The 16,021-nt window shown below is 40.9% G+C and overlaps 1 protein-coding gene across 3 annotated transcripts in view; it reads right to left on the reverse strand.

The window, feature by feature from the left end:
* The window catches only part of KIAA0319 (KIAA0319 ortholog), a 99,146-nt gene that overhangs the window by 25,929 nt on the left and 57,196 nt on the right, over positions 1-16,021 (reverse strand). The window contains exons 5-11 of one of the 3 annotated variants that reach the window (XM_063665875.1): positions 15,568-15,760; positions 10,589-10,687; positions 9,180-9,277; positions 7,856-7,943; positions 6,776-6,868; positions 5,126-5,258; positions 3,379-3,607 (exon numbers count right to left, since the gene is read on the reverse strand). In XM_063665875.1, coding sequence (XP_063521945.1) covers positions 3,379-3,607; positions 5,126-5,258; positions 6,776-6,868; positions 7,856-7,943; positions 9,180-9,277; positions 10,589-10,687; positions 15,568-15,760 — 933 coding nt within the window. Of the gene's footprint in view, positions 1-3,378; positions 3,608-5,125; positions 5,259-6,775; positions 6,869-7,855; positions 7,944-9,179; positions 9,278-10,588; positions 10,688-14,998; positions 15,328-15,354; positions 15,447-15,567; positions 15,761-16,021 lie in introns of those variants that run through there. The other 2 variants (XM_054492644.2, XM_054492643.2) reach the window with 2 other exon arrangements.

Genomic DNA, 16,021 nt, shown 5'->3' on the forward strand with positions numbered 1-16,021 from the left:
ACCTGCAATCCCAGCTACTTAAGAGGCTGAGGCACGAGAATCACTTGGAACGCGGGAGAGGGAGGTTGCAGTGGGCTGAGATTGCACCACTGCACTGCAGCCTGGGTGACAGAAAAAAGAAAAAAATACGTTGGTCCCCAGGAAAGTGCAACTGAAAGTCTACTGTGCATCCTCATACACCATTAAAGGAGTGTAAACTACTATAGCCTTTTTGGAAGCCAATCTGAAAACAGCTATTAAAATATTAAATAAGCACATACTCCAACCCAGTAATTCGACTTGTTAGTATCTACCCCAGAGAAATGCACAAGGATACTCGTCCATGGATGTTGACTGAAGCACAGTCTATCACAGCAAAACGTGGAAACAATCTACACATCCATCAACAGGAGGATGGTCAAACACACTACGATACACTGTGGAATGCTAGTTTAAAAGAAAGAAGTTTAAAATCATGAGGCAGGTTTATAAGTACTAAAATGGAAAATGTCAAAGACATATTAAGCAAAAAAAAAGAAAGTTGGGTCGCATTCAAAAGCAAACAGTAAAAAATCTTTTAAAGAAATTCACACAAAAAAGAAATTTGTGGAACAATGCATACAATGTGAAAGGTATTGCTACATGTACATACACACACTTACACAGACACATGCAAAAGATTCTGGAAGTGTATACATTAAACTGATAAAAGTAATTATTTCCAATAAGGACACTTGGATGACAGTGGAGATCAATTTATTTGAACTTATTTTAGCAGAATTTGAGTTCTTTTTTTTTTTTTTAACCACAAGAGGCAATTCATGTATTACTTTTGTAATCAAAAATAATTTTTTGGCCAGGTGCAGTGGCTCATGCCTGTAATCCCAGCACTTTGGGAGGCCACGGTGGGTGGATCATGAAGTCAGGAGTTCAAGACCAGCCTGGCCAAAATGGTGAAACCCCGTCTCTACTAAAAATACAAAAATTATTCAGGCGTGGTGGCAGGCACCTGTAATCCCAGCTACTTGGGAGGCTGAGGCAGAAGAATCGCTTGAACTCGGGGGGTGGAGGTTGCAGTGAGCCAAGATCGTCCCACTGCACTCCAGCCTGGACCACAGAGTGAGACTCTGTCTCAAAAAAGAAAAAATAAATAATAATAATAACAACTTTTTGCCAGGTGTGGTGGCTCATGCCTGTGATCCTAGCACTTAGGGAGGCCAAGGCGAGAGGATTGCTTGAGCCCAGGAGTTCGAGATCAGCCTGGGCAACATGGCGAAACCCCGTCTTCACAAAAAAAAAAAATTAGCCAGGTGTGGTGGTGTGTGCCTGTGGTCCTAGCTACTCGGGAGGCTGAGATGGGAGGATCTTTTGAGCCCAGGAGATCAAGGCTACGGTGAGCTATAGTCGCATCACTGCACTCCAGCCTGGGTGACAGAGTGAGACCCTGTTTCAAAATAAATAAATAATATAATTTTGTAAAACTCTAAGTCAACCTAAGTTTTTACAAAGTCATTTTTCAACTGAGTATGCAATAGCTACACTTGGTGACTCCAGGTTAATACCCTTTCTTTTTTGTCATTGGTAATAGTTTCAATTATTGCTTATGTTTGAAGTTCATGGCATCATGAAAAGGATTTTTAAGTCTTATTACAATTTATTTACTTTTATAGATCCCAAGATTGTCTAAAGATAAATGTTTCTATGTGTATTTTTTAAGGTTTTAATGGAAAATTTAAAAAGAAAATTGCTACAAGATCAATTGTGCTTGTACCAGGGGAACTTCTGAAATTTGAAATGCACACTTTTAAGAACTTTTGAAAAAAAAAATACTTTTCCCTACTTTGACTAAATAAGGCAAAGCACCTTTCTCTGAAAAGTTCAACAGGGAAAGTATAATTTCCCAAGAGTTGCCTCCAAACTGATCTGGTACGAGAATGCTTCTGCACGCAATGGAAGGGAATGTTGTGGCAAATGGGAACTGAGCAGACTACTGTGTCTCACCGATGCCCACAAGGCAGCCAAACGTTTCAGGCAATTGCAAAGGTTTCACTTCCTTCCCCAGTAAGAACACAGCCTCAGCAGGCTGCTTGGTACAATTTTCAGACAAATATAAAAGGGTCTGATTCACAGACCTCATCTTTGTGATTGCCCCAGTTAATACCCCTTTGGACATCTTAAGAATAAGGCAATAAGGTTGTTACTACGGATATTCTTTGGGGAGAGAAGAGAGAGGGTGTCTGGCAACTGGGCTGGTGTGTAGAGGCAAGGCTCACAGTGTGGCCCAGCCCTCAGGAACTTTGGATACATGTCCAGTATGCATGGATGAATTTTGGAGTATTAGCTTTGGATGCATAATTCCTAATAATTAAGTAAAAGAAAATTAGGAAGATTTTTTTTAACCGTGAAAATACAAAATATCCCATCTTCCTGTTTTGTATCCAACCCACCTCTGAATCAGAATTCTTAACACAACAGAAGCAAACATAGCACTTGCTACAACCCCTAGGTAGAGATGGACACCACCAAGAGGGTTCTCCAAGGATATCGAGACAACTCATGGCTCTTTCAAGTTCCATAAATCTACCCAGTCACTTTTAACTCCTCATAATTGCAAGGCATATTCCAGGAACACCGGAAAGCAAAGCAGGTAAATTTCCATGGAATGTCCGATTTTATCTTAAATACTAATGAGAAATGTATCTTGGACTGGTGAGGCGAAATTTGAAGGAGAAAAGGAAGATGGAAATGTAAGATCCTATCTTTTTTTTTTTTCATGAAACTCTCAAATAATAACATAACTTCAAAAACACCAAGCTGGTTAGCAACAAAAACAAATAGCTTTGCCAATCGCAAAAAGAAGAATAAGCAAACAGCTCACACACACAACAGAAGTTTCAAGATTATTATGTTGTTAGACAAATATACTTAAAAGATTTGAACAAATCAAAAGGTAGATACAAACAAGGCCCTAAAAAGCGACCAGTAGATGTAGACAAGATAACATGGAGTTTGTATAAACAGGAGAAACAGAATAACAAAAAAAATTCTGATAATGAGGTTTGGATTAGATTATTTCTAAGGTTTCTCCCAATACGAAAACACTTCTCTAACAGATGTGAGACTTTTCCCAAACTGATCTCAAGATCTAATTTTCAACACAGAGCCAATTGGTTGCTGTCCTGTGCTTATCTAAGTGGGTGAGGGGAAGGGATGTGAGCTTGGAAGATTTGTCAGCTTAGGTCCTTTTCTAATAGTTGTAGTATATCAGATAACTTTACAAAATAAATTATCTAAATTTAACTGCCTACCCCAACCAATAGCAGATAGATAGGTAGGTAGGTAAACAGACAGACAGACAGACAGACAGACAAAAGTCTGAAGGCAGGATGGAGAACTTGCCTGCATGGCCACATGCTTGCCCTCACTCCCAGGACCCAGGGACCACTCATAGAGGACAATCTGGTGATCGTCACTGCTCTGGTTTCCATTCAAAGTGATGGAGTTTTGGGGCAAAGTTATGGTGTGATTTGGTCCTGCATTAGCAACTGGTGGGTAGTCCACAGCACTGTTGACTATTAGGGCTGCAGTTGTAGAGTTAGTGGCTCCGTCCGAGTCTGTAACAGTCAACCTACGAAAAGGAGAAGAAGCCATAGTTGGAAGAATACGCCAGGCTGAGTGCAGTGACTCACGCCTGTAATCCCAACACTGTGGGAAGCTGAGGTGGGAGGACTGCTTGAGCCCAGGAGTTCTGAGACCAGCTGGGCCATAGAGTGAGACTCTGTCTCTATTTAATTTAAAAAAAAAAAAAAATAGCCGGGTGTGGTTATGCATTCCTATAGTTCTAGCTGCTTGGGAGGCTGAGGTGGGAGGATCATTTGAGCCCAGGAGGTCAAGGCTGCAGTGAGCCGATATTGCTCCACTGCGCTGCAGCTCAGGCAGCAGAACAACAGACCGTCTCAAAAAACAACCAAAAAAAAAAAAAAAAAGCAGACAAAAAAAATAATATGCCAAATCTCAAGGTAAACTTAGGTCAATTTAGTCTGCTCATGGAACAGTTCTCAGAACAGGTAAAAATATAAATTTAAGGATGAAGCAAAGATAAACACAGACTTGATATTTTTGTTTGATTTTGTTGCTGTTGACTATTTTAGTTTTAGTTCATAATATATTGATGTCAGAGTTTCACCTTTATGGATTTCTGACTAGCTTTTGAGATGCTGGGTGAAGAAACCGTCCTCACCCAACATAGATGCCACTCTCTTAACGGAGACTAAAAATGGATCGGGTTTAAGTTCTGCCTTCAGATTGAGCATGCAGAGACAGCAAATCACTCCTGAATTTTCAGCTACAAAGCTTTTTACTTTTTAATCCTTTTCTAGAGGACTTATAAATAATTATGTTTTCAGGATACTCTTTGCAAAGCAGTGTTAGGATTAAGCACTTTCAAATGCAAACCAATGCTCAACCTCTGCAAACAAAAAAGAGAAATGCATTAACCTTCCTGCACTAAACTGATTCCTAATGTGGTCCTGAGGACAGTGAATTCACAAATGGGTCACTTCATCCTTCTACGTTAAAGATGGTGGTGGGAGCAGTGATGAGTGCTAAATAATATCAATAGGCATATGACAATGAAGCTGTGGCAAGAATGCAGGCCTTCCTTGCAGGGAAAAGACATGTGGGGGGCACCTGTGCATTGTGAGCTTCCTTCCACACTATCCCTCATACTCCACACAACCAAGATCCAACTTCTACTTCCGGCTCTGACAGCAAACCAAACATCTAAAGTCCTTCCTTCTCAACCAGGCTGAGTCAGGACACTTTCTGGGCCTGTTAGGAAATTTCTTCCTGGGTTAGCAGCAGTAACCTGCTCCAATCAGATGGTAAAGCGTAATTAAATACAAATGAATTAAACGAATCTCATAAAGTACCTTTCACTATATATAAATTTTACTCCAATAAATAAATAAAGTTCATATTAATTGATGAGGATATCAGAGTCTCCAGCGGCATCCAACCAAAACCCCCATGAAAGCCAAATCTCTTTTGATCAAAATAAGAAGTGCAGTGTTTTATACGCATTAATTTAAAGAAACAGTCAAAATGTAAGTAGCAGGCAGCATAATAAAGGCAGGGACCCACTTGCCTGAAACTATAGTTACCAGGATCAAGGTTAGACAAGCGTAAGACGGGAGAGTCAACTGAAGTCTTCTCTTCTATGAAGGGCCCCTTTATTTCTTCCCAGTGATAACTCACTATTTCAGTATCATCTGTACTTTCTACAAGATTAAGAAATAAAGACAAGAATGAAATACAAGAAGAGGAAGACATAAGTTTTATACTTTAATTACTGCATATTTAAATTCATTTTTATATGAAATTATGTACTTGCCTAGATCTCAATGGATATATACTGTATTAGAAGGAGATTCTTTCCTACTCCCGAAATTATATCACTATTTTTCTCCTGGATTTCCACCAGATTTGAATAAGGCTGTTCCCACTCAGTTGAATATTTAAGAAGCACAGTGACAGATGCTTTTCCTTTTAAAAAATGGGAGTCAACAAAATGCAGCACATGGAAATGCTACTTCTGCTCACCTCAGCTACAGCATGAGAGCTTCTACTGATCATTTTAAATAGGCACCTGAGCTGACAGGCTCAAAAAGACTTGAGTTGCCTTTCTACAACTTACAAAACATCTTTTACTACCTTAATTATTAAGGGCTAAATCCAGAGAAAGATCACATCCTTACATGAAAATTTTCTATTTCTACTTTAAAAGAGAACAAACATAATGTGCCATGCAGATTCATAGAAATTTAGACCTGGAAAGGGGCTAGTTTCATCTAATTCATTTACGGAAAGAACAAGTTCATGTGACAGATTAATAATCCTTAACAGTTTCCTGTAAATAAGCCATACTGAATTAGAGGAATCAAAATGTGACCTATTTGCTCATGTAAATATTTCCATTTAAAATATGCATTATTTTCATGTTGCTAAGATGGAAATATGGACTATTTTTGAATAGATGCAAATGGTCATGTCAATGTGATCTCTGTAAATTTGCAGGCTTGCAAGATAGAGCGGCTTTAATGGCTAACAAGTATTCTTCTCCCAACAACCAAGGCAACCGTTCTTCACTCTCTAAAGGATTTGGTATTAGCTTTGTGATTAAATGTGCATAAAATGCAATTACCTGTTAAATTGATAAGGTTGAACCTAGTCAAACACAGGATGTTTTCAACCTATTCTTATTTACATGGACACTTGTAGTTACACAGGGGCCCCTTCCACATATACTCCCATAGAAGAAACGATCTCGGAACGAATTAAAAGAACCACCATGCTCCCTCACTGAAGACATCCCTTCTAAGAGTTCTTAAAAGTGATTTTCCCATCTGGTGGGGGGCACCCCTCCTCCCAAGTCAGGTCACGGGAGCTCTTCTATATAAAGATATACATATGTATATATATACATATGTGTGAAGTGATTTTCCAACTGCTAACCATATATACCACACCAGAAGGAGATTCTTCAATAATTGCTCTAATTCCCTATCAAATGTCCAGACCCTAAAGAACTTTCTAATAGAATAGACAAAAGGTGAAGGGAAAATAAGCACAGGATAGAGGAGCTAAAGGAACTAAAGAAGACATAAAACTAAAGAAGGAGGTGATCATTTATCAAAGTAACAGCCCGTAAGTCCTCCCAGCTTTGATGCAGAGCACCCATTACATTTTGTAGCATGTAGAGAAAAAAGAAATCCCTAAACTATCACAGGATACACACGGCTGCCATCAATGAGGGCTGACATCAAAGGCAAAGTGAGCTCTTGCAGTTGGGGAGAAACAACTGCTACAGGTGGCAGGTTGACTCTTCTGGCTGTAACAGAAAAAAAAAAGGACAGTGGCTGAGCCCATGTTGTGCATGCGTATGTCATTACCCACATAAAATCATCTACTTTAAAAAATTAATTATAAATGTCCTGTTGAGAAGGTGTTTATCCTACAGGCCTCAACTATGGAGAGCACTTTTTAAAGTCTGGAGTCTCTCTATGAATTTCAGGAGCTTGTCTGGACATTTACACTTTTGTTTGTAAGCCCAGGCTCAGTGAAGATGTACAATAACCAAGGGGCTCATCACAGAATGTGAGCAGTAATTACAGAGCAGGAGCAAGGGATTACAGTTCCAGCTCCTCAGATTGAGTGGATCTTATATCTCTGACTGAAGGCAACTCCCCACCAACCATGCTTCAGTTGTGATAATAACCAGACAGAATATGCAAAAGATAGAGCTGTCAGGCCCTCAGGATGGGCTGAAGTGGGTACAAGGGAGGTTCACCTTGATTGGGTAGGTTGTGCCCTCAGCACAGGTGAGGGGCCGGTGGAGGCTGAAAGCCAGCCCATGTTCTACTCACCAAGCCAGGGCTGTGCCCACCCAGCCCAAGAACCACCTGTTTCTATTTCACATGAATGCACTGACCGATGGGCACACATTTTCCCCTGACCTCTTGGTTGCTCAGCCGAATGTATTTAACATGCCCCTGCTTCGAAGGTAAAGCTGAATCATGGAGAGTGGAGGTAGAAGTTAGAGTGGATGGCGTAAATGTCAGATAGAGGGGGCTAAGGTAGATTTGCCACCATTCAAGAGCAGCCAGAAAAACCTTGTCAAGCAAGTACAAAGTGTTATGCAAACGGTAGAAAAAAAAAACCAAAAATATAATCTTTGCATGTTTTCTCTACAATGGAGCCTAATACAAAATAGATTTTCTCTCTCTAGGTAGATAGGTAGATAGATATAGAGTCATCCAGGCACCAAAAATTGAGATAAATATGTACAACAGGAGGCCATTCTCTTACACCGGCTTACCAGGCTTAACAGTGACATTGACAAATCCTTCTCCAAAGGCATTTTCACTAGAAACAGCGACTTTGAAGACATAAAGTCCGACGGACAACTGTAACATAAAGAAAAGTTATACAGTTCAACATGCAAGACATGATGGGTCCACTACGTAGAAAAAGCTAAAACGTCCCAGAAGCCACACTCCTAAAGTCAGCATAGAGAAGGGGCTCAGGAGAGAGTCTCATTTGGATCTGTCAAGAAGCTGCCACATGTGTGAAGCCTGAATTCTGGAACACTGAGGATCACCGAGGCAGGCCTTTAGCTTTGCTACAGAGGGCTTCACAGAGGCCTAGGTGAGATGGACCAGCAGAGGGCAGCAGTTCTCAAACGTGTGTATGGAACCACGCCTTTTTACCACCTAGCTCTGGTGCGTTGGTTGCCGGTGGTCTGGATGCCACACTTTGAGAAACAGAGCTCCATGACATGAGGGTGATGCAAGTCTGTGTTGTACCATTAGCTGTGTGGTCCCAGGAGATGAAGTCAACATAATCATCTGGTAGGAAACTAGATCTCTAGTTGCTAAGTTGGTTTATATATCCTTCTAGGCCAGAAAGAGGGCATGTTTCTTGTGAGTGCTTGCATCATAGAGCAAAATGTGATAGGGCAATTTGTGACCTGGAATGGAATTATTGGCAACTCTAGAGATGTGCTGGATTGAGAACCAGAGATAAGTAGAATGTCCTTAATGCTGCAAGGAGAGCAAGAGTTAGAACAGGTTTTTAACCTCTCTGCAATGCTTGTGGGACAACCAGGCTCTTTTCCCCAAACTGAGATATACCAAGTAACCCAAATAAAGAAAAGCCATCCAAAGCCTCTTAACCATCTGCCTGCTTACTTGCATGGCTGAAACTTTATTTGTTCATATCCTACTTTTGATCTTACCATGAGAAAGATGTTTGCAGCTGGGCGTGGCGGCTCACGCCTGTAATCCCAACACTTTGGGAGGCCAAGGAGGGCAGATCACTTGAGGTCAGGAATTCAAAACCAGCCTGGCCAACATGGCGAAACCCCACCTCTACTAAAAATAAAAAAAAATTAGCCGGGCGTGGTGATGCGCACCTGTAATCCCAGCTACTCGGGAGGCCGAGGCAGGAGAATCACTTGAACCCGGGAGGCAGAGGTTGCAGTGAGCTGTAATTGCACCACTGCACTCCAGCCTGGGCAACAGAGCAAGACTCTGTCTCCAAAACAAAAGAAAGACGTTTGGGTTCAGTAGCTAAGAAGGTATTAACTGAGCTCTGTGCCGTTATGCTGTGCTGTTAGACACAACCAGTCTCCAGTTACTTACTTGAGAGAGGTTAAGAGTTTGCTTGTGTCCTTGTTTTATTTCACCTTGGTAGTCTGTGGGGTGGCTTATTAAACTCCATTCATAGTTGTAGGTTGTTTCTGAGAGCAAAAAATAAATATGAGTCGTTATAAATTCTGAGAGGACACTAGATAACCTGGGCAGAGGGAAGATGACAGTCTTTAAACCACAAGTGCAGATTACCTTAGATATACTCAACTTAGCTTTCTTTTTTTTTTTAACTTATATGTATATATTTTTGTTTATTTGTTTTTATCCCCTCACTCTTGCTATCATCTTATGAACTTGACTTTCAACTATCAGCCAAGTAAAGAATAACATGTATCTTCTTAATGTAACATTTCTTTTTTTGTTATAGAAACATACATCTTACAGGAAATTTTTAAAATGTATAAAGTTAAAAAAAAAAAACCTCCCTAATTTAACCATTAGTATGTGATGAGTTTTTTCCTAGGGGGCTACATCTGACTATCCATATCAGTTTTAACATAGTATAATCCATTGTGCTTTTCTCTTTTTAACAAAAGGTAAGGAGATTTCAATTCATTTGATCTGTTGTAGGGGTTTATTTAAGGACACAAAAACAGAGTATAAACATGTCTATGTTAAGATGAAACTGTCTCCCAGCTATTAGTAGTTTTTAACTACTAATAGTAGATTTAACTACTAATATCTCCCAGATATTAGTAGTTAAAATATAAGGTACCTCATCTCGAAGGATTCAAATGCAAATGCCAAATATTATCATCTCTGTGTATAAAATTTTGACCAATATGTGGTGGAGAAAAAAATGAATTAAGGAACTAACCTGAATGAGAAATAGTCAAACACCTTAAGAATGAGTTTACCTTAAAAACAATGCATTTGACAGGCCACAGGTCCCAGGTCAAATGCTTACTGAATGGTAGAGCACTGGACAAGTAGAAGAAAGAGCATTTTGAATAAATTTTTTTGAGCAGCTAGTGTGAGGTATCCTGAGAACCTGAGAGCCGTGATTGTCAATGCCACGGTATCTGCAAACAAACCTATGGGTGCACGCCACTTCCCTCTCATCCCGGTGGAATCTTCCCAGGTTCTATGGGTTATCACAGGTCAAGAACTAGTACGTGGCAACCTCTCCTGATCTGCTTTGCATCATCAGAAATGTATGACTTTCCATCCTGACCAATTAAACGATATATACTGTATTTAATTTCCTAGATTCTTACTCCACTTGAAACTATTTCAACAAATGTTGATGCTTAAGGATAATCAAAGCCTTGTCTTCCACCTTTGTTTGTGACGTCGTGCAATGCTGTGAAAAAGAATCGGCGTTGTAAATAGCCTGTGAGGACCTGCTGAAGAAAAACACCCCAGTTCCTAGTGGTCAGGGAGGAAGGTTAAACTCTCACCTGCAGGTGGCGCTGGCGCAACAAAGGCCTTCAGTTCAACTTCATTGTCGGGTAAAGTTATAATTAGGTTATCTCCAGCCGATACCATAAGTTCTTTCACTAAAAGTTAATTAGAAATAATACATGCAATTATATAATATAATGTGTTACATTACTGCTCTACACTAGATCTGTTTTTAGTATCCACAAATTAAAATAGCATATGTTTTTGTAATAGTTCTTCATAAGATTTTAGCTAAGGAACGTTTTTCCTCCGGCTAGAAATTGAACTGTACACTATATTATAGTACAGGGTTTTAAACCACAAATATGAGTTGGCACTGTGACAAAAATAATGATCCAAACTGACTGAGCAATGTATTTATTGAGTGACAAGAGTTGCGTGAAACAGGTTTCACCCAACTGTGGATTGGGTCCATTTTCTCCCTTGCTACCAGCTTTTCTTGATGCCCTGGTGTGAGCTATTTTTAGTTATAAAAAGATTGAGTGTAATCCTAAGTGTTTCTGTCTCATTAGTCACACTCCACTCAGTTCTGATAGTAGCCTCATGAATTACTGCTAATGGCCTTGTACTTGAAACCTTTCCAAGACAAAATCCAGTCACCCTCAATATAAAAAGCCTATTTTAACTTAAGCAGCAGGAACATTAACTCTTATCAAAAGTGCTTAGCCAGCAAGTAAGCATTCAGAACAATACTTGTTTACTTTCTCTGTAACCAGATTACATTGATATATTCATAAATTCTATCGGTTTGACTCCATTGGACATTAGTTTCACTTGTAAAATATATTGTGATATGTCCAGATACTACACAGAGAAAAGCAAAGTTTAAAAAAAAAAAGAAAAAAAAAAGCTGAGTGCTCTCCAGAGGGATCAGCTGCGAGATGTCAGACAGGTTGTTCATTTAATCCACTCCCCTCCTGTCAGTCCTCAGTCCCTCGAGTGCCTCCTAGATCAGCGGCAGAGGCTCTCAGTGGCTTTGCTGGCTCCTCTCTTGTCATTTTCACTAACTCTTTATCCTGAAAGTCAGCAACTGTAGACCTAGAAGGGACATTGATCCAAACCTATCATGTTATAGATGGGGAAATTAAATCCTAGGCAAAGTTGTCCAAGGCTGTATGGTTATTAGCAATAGGTCCACCAATATTTAATTAATTTAAATGTATTTATTTCAACAAACACTTATATACCAGATTAAACTGTGCCAGGCATTGCCCCAAGGGCTTTAAAATGATCAATTCATTTAATCTTCATTACAACTGTATGCAGTAGGTTCTATTAAAACCCAAAGATCCTGGGCCAAACTCCCAGGCCAGTTTTTCTGTATACTACACAGCTTCTCTTCCACTATTATCTTTCTCTCTATGGAAGCTCAGGATCAAAGTAAGTATCAAAGTTAGAGAGAGTAATCTCCAAAATACATTGCCGATAGAAAAGCTCAGGAAACGTGACCCTTAGGTCTTGCATATTCTAATAACTTCCTTATTGGAAAATCTAATGGAAGCTTTGCAATCCTCACCACAGCCTCTGCGACACATGGAGCTTTGATACGTCTTCCCTTTTGGAACTACAGGAGACCAGAACATGCCACCCCAAAATATGATTTGTGAAAGGGAAATAAATTCAGGACCCCCAAATCACTAAGCCAAAGGGAAAAGTCAAGCTGGGAACAGTGTCAGGCAAACCTGCATCTCATTTTATTCCTAAACAAGATACCTACAAAGATTTAAAAAAAAAAGCTACATGCCTCCCTTATAATTTGCCCACAGGAAATTCCTTGTGGGCCTCAAGATCTTTGCCCTAAAACAGTTCTGTTGAATTTCACCCTGGCAATGTAAATCAATAGCTTATCTTCACAGGTGCAGGGGGTAGGGGAAAGGACAGAGCTCAGCCATCCCTCTGCTCACCTGAGACAAATGCAAATCTAATTGTTTCCTCTGCCCTATTGTTTACAAAAAAATACAGATTCACTGAGCCAGACAAGGCGTAAGTGACTATTCCTCTACCCCCTCTCGCAAGTAAATCGTGTATTCAGTGAAAGACTGATCAAAGACTCAAAAGAATGCAATATTTGTTTCTTATCTACCTATGACCTGAAAGACCCCCTTCCAGTTGTCATGCCTTTCTGGACCGAACCAATGTACATCTCACACATACTGATTGATGTCTTTATGTCTCCCCAAAATGTACAAAACCAAGGTGGCCAGGCACAGTGGCTCACACCTGTAATCCCAGTACTTTGGGAGGCCGAGGCAGGTGGATCACTTGAAGTCAGAAGTTCGAGACCAGGCTGGCCAACACAGAGAAACCCTCTCTCTATTAAAAATACAAAAATTAGCCGGGCATGGTGGTGGGTGCCTGTAATCCCAGCTACTCAGGAAGCTGAGGCAGGAGAATCTCTTGAACCTCAGAGGCAGAGGTTGCAGTGAGCCAAGGTCATGCCACTGCACTCCAGCCTGGCCACAAAGCAAGATGCTGTCTCAAAACAAACAAAAAAAAAAGCTGTACCCTGACCACCTTGGGTACATGTCATCAGGACCTCCTGAGGCTGTGTCACTGGTGAGTCCTTAACCTTGGCAAAATAAACTTTCTAAATGGATTGAGACCTGTCTCAGATACTTTTGGTTCACAGACTGTAGGAAACTAGAATATGCCATTGCAACTATAACTCTTTTATATAAGGATTATTTTGAGCTGCGTTTTTTTTTTATTTATTTATTTTTAAAGAAACAGCAGACCAAGAGGAGCTCTGAAAACAGAGTAGAAGTTACTCCTTTGTAAGGGGAATTTATATCTATAAAGGAAATCTCCATTTGTAAGGGTGTCTCTCCTTCTATACCAGGAAGAGAAGGGTGACTCCATTCCAAGAGATCCACATCCATAGAGAAGGTCCTGACAAATCTGCATAATAAACCTCACGCTTGCTTACTTTGTTTATTCTGGGCACCTTTGGCCACTTGCCTTCCCCACAATCTTCTTTCCTTGTTTTAGTTCAAGATTCTATATAAGCCAGAGTTCCAGGCTTATATAATATAAGCTTATATAATATAACAAACCTCTTTGAGATTTCCTCATTTCCCTGGGTATCTCCCACGTATAGGTAAGATGTACATGTTATAAACTTTTTTTTTTCTCTCTCTTGTTAATCTATCTTTTGTTACAGGGGTACTAGCCTAGAACTTAGAAGGGTAGATGGAAAATTATTCTGTCCTCCTCGATAGAACTCTCTCCCTCTAGTTTTCCTCTTTATCTCCCACCTCTCTGGCACAACTACCCAATCAGTTTTGCAGGCTCCTTCTGCACTTCCAGCTCCTTATATAATGATGTCCCCAAAGTTCCAGTCCTCAGGCCTCTCCTCAGCTCACCCCCCTCTCTCCTTGGATGATCTCCTATGTCCCCCGTGTCTCCAACTATCACCTCCACACTGATGACTCGTAATCCTTTATCTTCAGCCCAACTGCTCATCTAATTTTAGTTCTGTATTTTCATATGTCTTTGCGTCCTCTTCCTTCACATCCTTACATTCATTCAATCACTTATCAAATCTTTGTGAATCTGCTCCCTTCCTGTCTCCTAAATCTGGTTCCTTCCCTCCATCTCTGCAACCATTCACCACAGCCTTTTCATGGATCTTGTTGCCTCTAGTCAACTCCACACTATTCTTTTTTTTCCTTTTTTTTTTTTGTTTGAGACGGAGTCTCACTCTGTCGCCCAGGCTGGAGTGCAGTGGCGCAATCTCAGCTCACTGCAAGCTCCGCCTCCCGGGTTCACGCCATTCTCCTGCCTCAGCCTCCCAAGTAGCTGGGACTACAGGCGCCCGCCACCACGTCTGGCTAATTTTTTGTATTTTTAGTAGAGATGGGGTTTCACTGTGTTAGCCAGGTTGGTCTCGATCTCCTGACCTCATGATCACCCACCTCGGCCTCCCAAAGTGCTGGGATTACAGGCGTGAGCCACCACGCCTGGTCCCTTTTTATTCATCTTTTACTTTTTTCAAGACAGTCTTGCTCTGTTGCCCAGACTGGAGTGCAGTGGAGCGATCTTGGCTAACTGCAACCTCTGCCTCCCAGGTTCAAGCAATTCTCCTGCCTCAACCTCCCAAGTAGCTGGGATTACAGGTGTGTGCCACCACGCCCAGCTAATTTTTTTGTATTTTTAGTAGAGATGGGGTTTCACCATGTTGGCCAGGCTGGTCTCGAACTCCTGACCTTATGATCTGCTCACCTGGGTTTCCCAAAGGGCTGGGATTACAGGCGTGAGCCACTGGGCTCATCCCACACTTTCTTAATACAAATCTGATCATTTTGCTTTCCTGCTTAAAACCATTCAGGGATTCTCTATACCCACCCAGTAAAGTGCAGAATCTTTAGCACAAAATACATGATCCTTCCAGTTCTTGTCCTGCTTACCACTCCAGTTCCAGCCATACTGAATCCCTTACAGTTCTTCTGAAATGTCCCATGAGCTCTTGTACTTCTGTTTTCTTGCACAGGCGATGAATGAGAGATGATGGACAGGAAGCAGTGAGCATACTGCCTGGCACTCTGTAAGTGCTCAGTAAATACAATGATCACTATTGTTATGACACATGTTGCTCCCTCCACCTGAACGACAGACCAATGCCACTTTTGCTGGCTCACTCTATCCTAGCATCGTCTCCTCTGGAAAGGCATCCCTGGACCCTTCTAGTGGATCAGGGTGCCCCTCTGCTCCCACAGCAGCCTCTCACAGCACTTACCATATTGTATCAGAACCACCTCTTTACCTGTCAGTCTCCTCTCCTGGACTATGGAGTCCCTGAGGGAAAAGACAATGTCTTATTCATCTTTTTATTCCCAGTATGCAGCACCGTTTCTGGCACATGATAGATGCTCAAAAATGTGCCTGGAGGGAATGAGTAAACTTTAAAAGTTGTCACTGCCAAATTCTACAGCCTGTCTTCAGTACATTTCTTGAAATTGTATTTTTTAAAAGTTACCTGTCCTGGAAGCACTGGTAGGAGATATGGGTAGCTCAGATGGGGTGGACCCAGAGTGGGCTGCGCTAGTGGGAGGTGTTGGGATGCTGTGCTCTCTACTCCCCAGGGTGACTGTGAGCACTGGGCTTTTCTCCACGGCGGCTGAGCTGAGCTCCAGGCTTGCTGAAGGAAGACTATGGGAAGGCATTAGAACCTATGAGATCAATTACAAGGATAAATTGTTATAAAAAAAAAAAACAGTTCAACTCTTCAAGCAACTCAATGTTACCAACCTTTTTCATAAATTAGCTTTGGTAATGTTTGAAAAACCATGAATAATATTGTAAAATTCTGGAACTCTAGACCATCTCTCTCAAGGACTCTCTTTGCTGTCTATTAGAAATATAAGGCAACTGTGGGTTGGACAATTAGTATAGGTGAACTCACATAAACACTCAAAGAATGAGAAAGTAAT

The sequence above is a fragment of the Pongo pygmaeus genome, chromosome 5, assembly GCF_028885625.2.
Source record: "Pongo pygmaeus isolate AG05252 chromosome 5, NHGRI_mPonPyg2-v2.0_pri, whole genome shotgun sequence".
In the NCBI taxonomy this organism is placed as follows: Eukaryota; Metazoa; Chordata; class Mammalia; order Primates; family Hominidae; genus Pongo; species Pongo pygmaeus.